General features: G+C 41.0%; 1 protein-coding gene across 1 annotated transcript in view; it reads right to left on the bottom strand.

Annotated features, from left to right (window-relative positions):
• Window positions 1-690: 690 nt before the first annotated feature.
• kcng1 (potassium voltage-gated channel, subfamily G, member 1) overlaps window positions 691-9980 on the bottom strand; it is a 23752-nt gene continuing 14462 nt past the window's right edge. The window contains exons 3-4 of the mRNA XM_085782946.1: window positions 7975-8374; window positions 691-1474 (exon numbers count right to left, since the gene is read on the bottom strand). Coding sequence (XP_085639072.1) covers window positions 695-1474; window positions 7975-8374 — 1180 coding nt within the window. The 3' untranslated portion in view covers window positions 691-694. The remainder of the gene's footprint in view (window positions 1475-7974; window positions 8375-9980) is intronic.

Raw genomic sequence — 9980 nt, 5'->3', positions numbered from 1 at the left:
TTCACTTGAAATAAGTCGAAAAATCTGATAGTGGAGCAAGTTTTTCTTTCTTATTACAAGCACAAAAAACTTGCTTTGACTGGCAGATTTTTCTACTTATTTTAATTGAATATTTGTTTGAAACAAGTGAAAATTATCTAAAAACAAGTTAATTCTTAGGTGATGAGTCTTATTTTAAAGGGACAATGAGGAGTTTCTCCGTCGGCAGAACGAAAAATTCCGACAATAAAAAAGTCTCATATTAATGTGGATGAATCTACGTTACCACTTGTTAATGGGCCTATTTTCGATAAATATATCGTTTTGTCTCTATCGTTATTTTGTTATTATTAGTGGTGGTGGAAATGCTGGTCGAGCCGACCAGCGTTTCCTTACTTTCAGTTTCGTGGCGAGTCATGAGAATAACGCTGCCGAATCGCCGTTCATGGTCAGAACTACGACGGTATCTGATCGTCTTTGAACCTCTGACTTTAATTCTTGATGAATGAAAACATGAGTCTGTCTTGCGCCGGTCAAAGAATTTCACGGTGCGCGGAGCCTCATAAATGTAGTGTGAACACTTCGCTTTTCCAAAACTCCTCGTTGTCCCTTTAAGTGGAAAGAGATTAGTTTTGACTAGAAATGAGACATTTTAACAAGAAAAAGGACAAATATTCTTGGAAAGATTTTGAGTTTTTTGCAGCGAACACCCGTCTCAGTCGTCCATGTCCCTGGTGTCGGACGAGCCGATGGGGAAGAGCATGTCGCTGTCCAGGGAGAGGTTGCTGCCGAGGCCGGCCATGCGGCTGCGCAGCAGGAAGTGCGTCCGCCGCTGCAGCAGCCGCTGCTGCTCCTGCTTCAGCTCCACGTAGGAGCGCGAGAAGGTGTGGAAGATGGAGGTGACGGGGAACGCCATGAGGAGGATCCCGCTCAGGATGCTGCTCAGCGCCACCACCTGGCCCGGGATGCTCCGCGGCACCATGTCCCCGTAGCCCACCGTCGTCATGGTGATGACGGCCCACCAGTAGGTGGCGGGGATGCTGGTGAACTCCTGCGCGGCGGCCATCTCGTTCTCTATCAGGTAGAGCAGCGGCGAGTAGAGCGCGATGGCCACGCACAGGAAGAGGAGCAGCAGGCCGAACTCGCGCGTGCAGCGGCGCGCCGTCAGGCCGAGCGTCTGCAGCCCCAGCGAGTGGCGCGCCAGACGCATCACGTAGAGGATGCGCAGCGCCCGCAGCACGCGCAGCACCAGGCCCACCTTGTCCAGGTAGCTGCTGCCGGAGCCGAGGCGCTTCTCGCCTGTGGAGGTGGAGTCGACCAGCAGCGTGATGTAGTAGGGCAGGATGGCCACCACGTCGATCAGGTTGAGCGGCTGACGCAGGAAGGTCAGTTTCCTCCGGTCCTGGATGAAACGCAGCGTGAACTCCAGCGAGAACCAGGCCACGCACACCGTCTCCACGATGAAGATGTTGTAGCACATCTGGGAACACGTGCCCTGTAGGAGGGGAGAGAGAGAGAGACAAGACAAGCTTTATTTATATAGCAGGTTCTTAAAGGGATAGTTCAACATTTTGGCAAATAATAACAGAACGTTACCAGACAGAGTTGTTTTAGAGGGAAATTCATGCAAAACTGCTGATGCGCGTTGCCTTCAGGGACAGTTTTTCATCAAGCTGTCTCTGTATTTACCTCTAAAACAACTCTGTCTGGTAACGTTGTGTTATTATCTCATAGCGTGGTGAATGTGCAGGTCACAACTTGTCCACCAGAGCGTTGTGGAGTTGTTGGATTGTGTATTTGATGAGTTTGATGAGGGAAACCAAGAAATCCCATGAGCCTCCGTAGCGTAACTCTGAGCAGCTCACGGCTCTGCTCCGCCGTTCTAAAAACAGCTTGCACCGACAAATAAAGGTAACGAACCTACTGCTATGACTATAGGGATTATGGCAATGGGCCAATTTGCCAAAATGTTGAACTATCCCTTTAACAATTACAAACAAATACAATTACAAATAAATACATTAGATAATTAGGGTGTGCCAAAAAAAAAATCGATTCACATAAGAATCGTAATTCTCATCAGAATCAATATTAAATGTCCCAAAATCGAAATATAAAACAATGAAACAAATCTGCCGGCTGTCGGCCTCCATTTCCTTAGAATTTAAAAGGCAGCATGTTTAACTGCACTATTTTAAAAAAAAAATAAAGAGGCACTTTTAGTTTTGTTACTTAAGCAATATGTGATATTGCTTTTATGTAACAGTTTCAACAATTCCATCTAAGCATGGATAAATGTTTAAAACTCAATAAATGTGAAAAAGACACTTTAGTCATTCTGTCTTGTACAGTAAAGCAGACTGGAGTAGATCATGAGGATCCTTTGACACCGATAGACTGAAGCAGAAATCATTACGAATCAAATCGTTTTGAACTGAAAATCGATTTTGAATCGAGTCGTAGCCCCAGAAATCAGAATCGTATCGAATCGTGAGATAGTAAAAGATTCCCACCCCTAATAATAATACATTAGGCATAATAATATAGACATAAAATCTATAAGAAACAACAAGAACCAGCATGATAAAAACAATCAGTTTGTGTTGTTAAAAGCCAAGAAGAGGTGGGTTTTTAGCAGGGATTTAAAATTCCCGGTGTGAAAATGATAAAGACAGAAGAGGTAGCCGATAATATTGTTGAAAACTGCCGATTATAATGTTTTGTAGAAGGATAACTAATAATGTACTTGTATTACTTTGCACTAAAACAAAGGGAAACATTTACAGTTCTCATTATTTATAGTTATTATGCTCTTATGTTACTGGTCGGCCACTTGAGATCAAACTGCGCTGTATGTCGCCCCTGAACAATGATGAGTTTGACCTGCCTGGCCTTAGAGGAGGAAGTAGTTGACTGGCTGACCGTTGTCATAGCGACCACTAGAGGGCACCACGCCACCGCAGTGTGGAACTGAACCTGGAGATTTCTACAAGGATTTTCCCTGGTCTGGAGATGCATCTGTAGTATTCTCTCTCTCTCTGAGTCTGAATTATATTTTCAGTAATAATCTGCAAATAAAGTTAAAAAAGAAAAAGAAAAAAAAGAGCTAGTTAATCTTTGGAGCAAATTTTGAAATTATGTTCAAATTAAAGAAGATTAGAACCATATTTGATGTTAAACTTGTGGGTGTTCAGTCTTATTCTGGATATCTGACCATGATACTGTATGTTGTGTTGTTTTTTTTTTAAGGAGAAGATCTATATCCTGGCTAGTTTCACGGATGAAGCCTGGACACTGAGACAGAAAACATGATATCCCCTATAAAACCATAAATTACTGTTTATTGTTTTGCATATGCTGTATTGTTTTGTGTTGTATGTATCCAGGCTCCCGCAATAAGCTTTTGGTAGCTTCAATGGGAGACCTGATTCACACAAAGTACGTGTTGTATGTATGTGTGTGAATAAACATGGCATTGAATGAATATCTTGGAAGCTTGTCTGTTTTTTTGTTTTGTTTTGTTTTGCTTTTTCTCGTTCCTTTTCTTTTAAGATGACACGCTAGCCATTCTTGAATGTATGAACTTAATGCTTAGTGCAGGCAAGTCAAACTCATTCTAGTTCAACCAGGGGCCACATTTGATCTCAACCGGTAAAATAAGAGCATAATAACATATAGAAATAATGAGAACTCTAACTATCTTTGTTTTAGTGCAAAGTGGCCTACATCATTACACTGCAAAAACTCAAACTGAAAAGTCTTATTTCTTGTAAAATATCTCATTTCTAGTCAAAACTAATCTCTTTCCACTTAAAATAAGACCCACACACTGAACTTGTTTTTAGACAGTTTTCACTCATTTCAAACAAAATTTCATTGAAATTAAGTAGAAAAAACGTTGAGTGACAGGTCGAGCAGTTGTTTTGTGCTTCGAGGCCAGAAAGAAAACTTGACCGGCCAATCAGATTTTTCTATTTATTTCAAGTGAAAAATAGAGTCACAAAAGTAACGACTCCCCAAAAACAAGTTACTTTGGGTGACGTCACGGACGCTAATGAGATTTGTTTTGACTAGAAATGACATTTTGACTAGAAATAAGACAAATATTCTTGGTAAGATATTTGAGTTTTTGCAGTGTAAGATGTTTACGGTTAATGAATTATCCTTTTACAAATGTATTATGAACAGCCTGTCGTTATATAATTGTAAATAACTTAGCATGTTTGTCTTATAGGCCCATGTGCATGACTCTTCAATCAATCATTCGACAGGAAATAAAACAAGGACAGGAAATAAAACTGCCCACAGATGAAACATATTAAAAAGCTTTCCCATAAAAGTGTTAATTCAGTACTTCATGATGGTGCTGAGTCAGTGCAGGCTGAGGAGCTTCAGAGTGGTTCAGAGCCCATGCATCGTACTCACACATGTAGCACAGAGGTAAAGTGTCATTATGAAACACACTCCCACAGGAGGAGAGGAAACGGTACAAGCACCTGCAAAAAAAAAAAAAACACAAAAAAACTCCAGTGCACCTGCCTCACCTGCCTGGGAAACGAAACGACGGGAACACTCACACACACTTTGAATGCAACACTTTGGAGGAGCTGTGGAGAACGAGAATATCGGCACTTTTAATGAAACAGCTCAATCCAGTGTGATAATACACACACTCTTCCTCTCATCTCATTTTATATTTGTTTTTTTGTGTTTTTAAAGTTTGCACTGAACTTTAAACTCATTAAAGTTGAAGAAACTACATGTGAGTTAGATCTGCACTGCAAAAACTCAAATATCTTACCAAGAATATTCGTCTTATTTCTAGCCAAAATGTCATTTCTAGTCAAAACAAATCTCATACTTAGAATAATACTCATCATCACATTTAAAAAGCAGCTTGTTTCTAGACACTTTTGACTTCTTTCAAGCATATTTTCACTTGAAATAAGTAGAAAAATCTGATAGTGGAGCAAGTTTTTCTTTCTTATTACAAGCACAAAAAACTTGCTTTCACTGGCAGATTCTTCTACTTATTTCAAGTGAAAATTTGTTTGAAACAAGTAAAAAATTATCTAAAAACAAGTACATTTTTTGGTGATGAGTCTTGTTTTAAGTGGAAAGAGATTAGTTTTGACTAGAAATTAGACATTTTGACAAGAAAAAGGACAAATATTCTTGGAAAGATTTTGAGTTTTTGCAGTGTGTACTGAAACTTCAGTCAGAAGCGTTAAACCGTGGCTCTCTGATACCGTCAAATTGAAAAAAACAAACGGTTGAGATTTCAGTTTCCCATCCACCCACCACGTCACGTACTGTATCTGTAGCTGCAAGTGAAAGTAGATTATTTGAAAAAAAAAAAAAAAAGACAAAAACACAACAACAATGTTTTTACAGTAAGTAAAGTGGAAGCACTCGCTCTCGGTTTCTTTGCTTCATTAAAAACCTGTTTGCATATATTTTTATTTTGCAAGAAAATCACACGTGTGGCTGAAATATTCCTCTTTCCTTTGATTTGACTCAAGAGGCCGGGGTGCTAATTACGGTTGTGATTGAAGTCAGACATAATAATTAAAGCATTTCATGAAAGCATTATTATTATTATTTTTTTTTTCTGGTTAACGCTGCGGCTCTCTCAGCAGTCGGCTTCCACCAACAGTGTTGTGATGGCTGAGTCGAGCCATTATTAGATTTTTAATCACTGCTTTTCCAAATTACATGTCAGTTTTCTTCAGTTTGGGGTTTTCAATACAGTTCAATTCAAATCCGCCGGGAAACAAAGACAAGCTCCGTCTCGCCACCACGTTTGTTTCAAATGCTCATCGTCGGAGGAAAAACAAGAACAGTTCCCACCAGACAGACAGTGGAGTTGTGTTGTGTCATGTCTTCATTTTTAATGGTCCGAGACTTTATAAAGTTTGATTCTCTTTGATTATAGATCAGCTTTAAGTTCATTCTATATTAACACTGTGAAAGTATTAGAGAAATGCACACACTGCAAAAAATCTTTCCAAAAATATTTGTCTTATTTCTTGTCAAAATGTCTCATTTCTAGTCAAAACTAATCTCTTTTCACTTAAAGGGACAACGAGGAGTTGTGCGCATAGCTAGCCCATACACTCGGACATTCTCTGCTTCCACGTCCATTGAAATGTAGCCTCGCATCACCAGGCTCTTCAGACAAGCGAAGAGCTTGCCCTGGATCCGTTTCCTACCAAAACAGCGAGTCAACGGCCCCAGACTAATTGAAATGCATTGCAGTTAGTCATATGTTTTTTCTTGACATTTTATGTGCATGGGGTACATGCAACTCTGACACTAGGTATCCCGAGAGGCTGGGCGACGGGGTGTATTTTTTTTTACCTTTTCCCAAGCCACATCTCAACTGAGAGAAGTGTCTGCTCTGGATATGCGGTAGACCACAACACCAACTAAACGAGGAGTTTCTATTCGGTTATAAAAAAGTCTCACATTAATGTGGATGAATCTCCGCTACCCACACTTGTTAATGGGCCCATTTTCGATAAATATATCGTTCTGTCTCTATCGTTATTTTGTTATTATTAGTGGTGGCGGAAATGCTGGTCGAGCCGACCAGCGTTTCCTTCGTGGCGAGTCATGAGAATAACGCAGCCGCATCGCTGTTAATGGTCGGAACTACGACGGTAACAAATTTTCACTAGAAAAATCTGCCAGTGAAAGCAAGTTTTTTGTACTTGTAATAAGGAAGAAAAACTTAATCCACTATCAGATTTTTCTACTTATTTCAAGTAAAAAATATGCTTGAAAGAAGTAAAAAGTGTCTAAAAACAAGCTACTTTTTAATGGGATGAGTCTTATTTTAAGTATAATGAGATTTATTTTGACTAGAAATGACATTTTGACTAGAAATAAGACAAATATTCTTGGTAAGATTTTGAGCAGATTTTGATATTTTGAGGATTGCACAGCCTGTATTCAGAAACTGAGTCTTAAAACCAGCCGTCAGGACTTCCTGTCACTTTGTGATGTCACAACAAAGCCCCGCCCCCTCACCTGGACCCACCATCCAACCAACGACTTTGCAGGATTTGGTTTCTCTGAGTGTTTTATTCTGAAATCTGCTCTGTTTTTTTAATTGGATCATTTTAGTAAACAGTCAGCCAATCACAAGAGAGGCTCAGAGCTTCCTCCTCTCCTCTGATTGGCTGACACCAACCTGTTGTTACTAGAGCTCCAGAGAGGAGATGGAAAACTACATTGAGATGTTTTATAGATCTTCAAACCACTGACTTGAGCTAATTTCTGTGTTTCTTTGCATCTTCTCAACAGATTTGTGAGCAGAAACTGTTTGTTCTTCTCTCTGAAATGTTAAACGGATAGTTCAACATTTTGGCAAATTTACCCATTGCCATACAATAATCGTGATAGTCATAGCAGTAGGTTTGTTGCCTTTATTTGTCGGTGCAAGCTATTTTTAGAACGGTGGAGCAGTGAGCTGCTCAGAGCTACGCTACGGAGGCTCATGGGATTTCTTGGTTTCCCTCTTCAAACTCATCAAATACACAATCCAACAACTCCAGAACGCTTCAGAACGGAACACAACGTTACCAGACAGAGTTGTTTTAGAGGGAAATGCAGAGACTGCTTGATGAAAAACTGTCCCTGAAGGCAACGTGCATCAGTAGTTTTGCATGAATTTCCCTCTAAAACAACTCTGTCTGGTAACGTTGTGTTATTATCTCATAGCGTGGTGAATGTGCAGCTCACAACTTGTCCACCAGAGCGTTGTGGAGTTGTTGGATTGTGTATTTGATGAGGGAAACCAAGAAATCCCATAATGAGCCTCCGTAGCGTAGCTCTGAGCAGCTCACGGCTCTGCTCCGCCGTTCTAAAAAATATCTTGCACCGACAATTAAAGGTATAACGAACCTACTGTTATGACTATAGAGATTATGGCAATGGGGCCAATTTGCCAAAATATTGAACTAATCCCTTTAAAAAGTCCTTTAAACTCACTGCCTCCTCCTCCTCCCTCATGGCCGGCATGGTGCTGATGGAGAGGTTGACGGCCGTGATGGTGACAAACAGCACGGACAGACAGGCGAAGATCTTCCCCGGGAGGCCAGAGTGCGGCCGCTCCACCATGTCCCTCAGTTTTCCCATGCAGCGGTTGACTCTGGACTCGGCGGCGTGCTCCCCGCTGTCCGAATCCAACATGTCCTCCAGCAGCTCCTCCTCCTCCTGCGCCCTCTCCATCTCCTCAAACTCCTCGGCGCGCTGCAGCAGCCGCCGGCGGCAGCACCACTCCAGGTTCTCCTCGGCGACGCCCCAGTAGAGCAGTTCCTCCCGGAAGGAGAGCGCGCACATCTCCCGCAGCGAGCGCAGCTTCCCGGCCCGCAGGAAGGTCAGGATGGTCCTGAAGGTATTAGTATGGCAACAAGACATTTTAACATTTAAAAGCCATAGCAGACTGGATATGTTGTTGTAGATATCTGTAATTCAGTTTTGCTGAGTCAAAAAGAACATTTCAGATATCCTCAACTACATTCTTCCTAATATCCACAATCAGAGGTGGCAAAAGTACTCATATTCTGTACTTAAGTAGAAGTACAGATACATGTGTTAAAAAAATACTCTGGTAAAAGTAGAAGTACTGATTCAACTCTTTTACTCAAGTAAAAGTAAGAAAGTACAGGCTCTGAAATGTACTTTCAAAGTAAAAATTAATTTTTGCCTTTAATGAAACCTACATCCTTTGATAATTTTGTTAAACAAAAAAAGTTCAGACAGAATAATCAAGATTGAACTGACCAGAGACAGTGTTTCCCATTACTGTAATTAACGTTTGGGCCCGCCACAGACCTCACAAAATAATAATAATAGCCTAATAATAATAAAAAATCTCTCATCTCTGCCAGTCAGTCCACCTGCCGTCTCTCACGTACACACACACACACGCACACGCACAGGCGCATGGACAGGTTGCGCTTTGCTGGTCATAAACGGTAAATGCGCTACATCGCGCTGATTGTACAGTGTTCAAATTACTACCTAGTAACGAGCCTGTTTTTACAATGTAAGGAGTAGAAAGTACATATTTTTGCGTATAAATGTAGGGAGTAAAAGTAAAAAGTTGTCAGAAAAATAAATACTCAAGTAAAGTACAGATACCTGAAAAATCTACTTAAGTACAGTAACGAAGTATTTGTACTTCGTTACTTGCCACCTCTGTCCACAATTGACCTATAGCTAAGCCACGCCCCCGAACACGATGAGCCAATCACAGTGCGCATAGCTAGCCCATACACTCGGACATTCTCTGCTTCCACGTCCATTGAAATGTAGCCTCGCATCACCAGGCTCTTCAGACAAGCGAAGAGCTTGCCCTGGATCCGTTTCCTACCAAAACAGCGAGTCAACGGCCCCAGACTAATTGAAATGCATTGCAGTTAGTCAGTTTTCATTAGTTTTTATATGTTTTTTCTTGACATTTTAAGTTTAAAATGGTCAAACGGTGTGCATGGGGTACATGCAACTCTGACACTAGGTATCCCGAGAGGCTGGGCGACGGGGTGTATTTTTTTTTACCTTTTCCCAAGCCACATCTCAACTGAGAGAAGTGTCTGCTCTGGATAAAGTTATGCGGTAGACCACAACACCAACTAAAACGTGGATAAAATTAGCAGTAAAGCTAAGTGAAGTTTTGGTGTCTTCGAGATGATATTTAATCTTTCTGTCTCCAAAAATCATCAATTGCCTCCTGTGAAATGTCTCCTACTGTGACAGCTGCCATAGCAACTGTCACCGAATGTTGAATGTTTGTCCGAGTGAGTGGAGGGGGCGGGGCTTAGCCAGAGGTCAATTGTCATTTCAGATATTTTTTTGTTGCAACTATTCACTATTCCTCTATTCACTCATACCCAACCAGACAAGCTAATCATATTTATCGTAAATTTTCTCGTACAACATTAGGGCAGTTTAGTATTAAATTCAGAGGTCCTTTTATCTGGAATTCTATACCT

The sequence above is a fragment of the Trachurus japonicus genome, chromosome 7, assembly GCF_045865225.1.
Source record: "Trachurus japonicus isolate A0001 chromosome 7, Traja_1.0".
In the NCBI taxonomy this organism is placed as follows: Eukaryota; Metazoa; Chordata; class Actinopteri; order Carangiformes; family Carangidae; genus Trachurus; species Trachurus japonicus.
The sequence above is the reverse complement of the archived record's forward strand: the minus strand, read 5'-3'. Positions and strand labels throughout refer to the sequence as shown.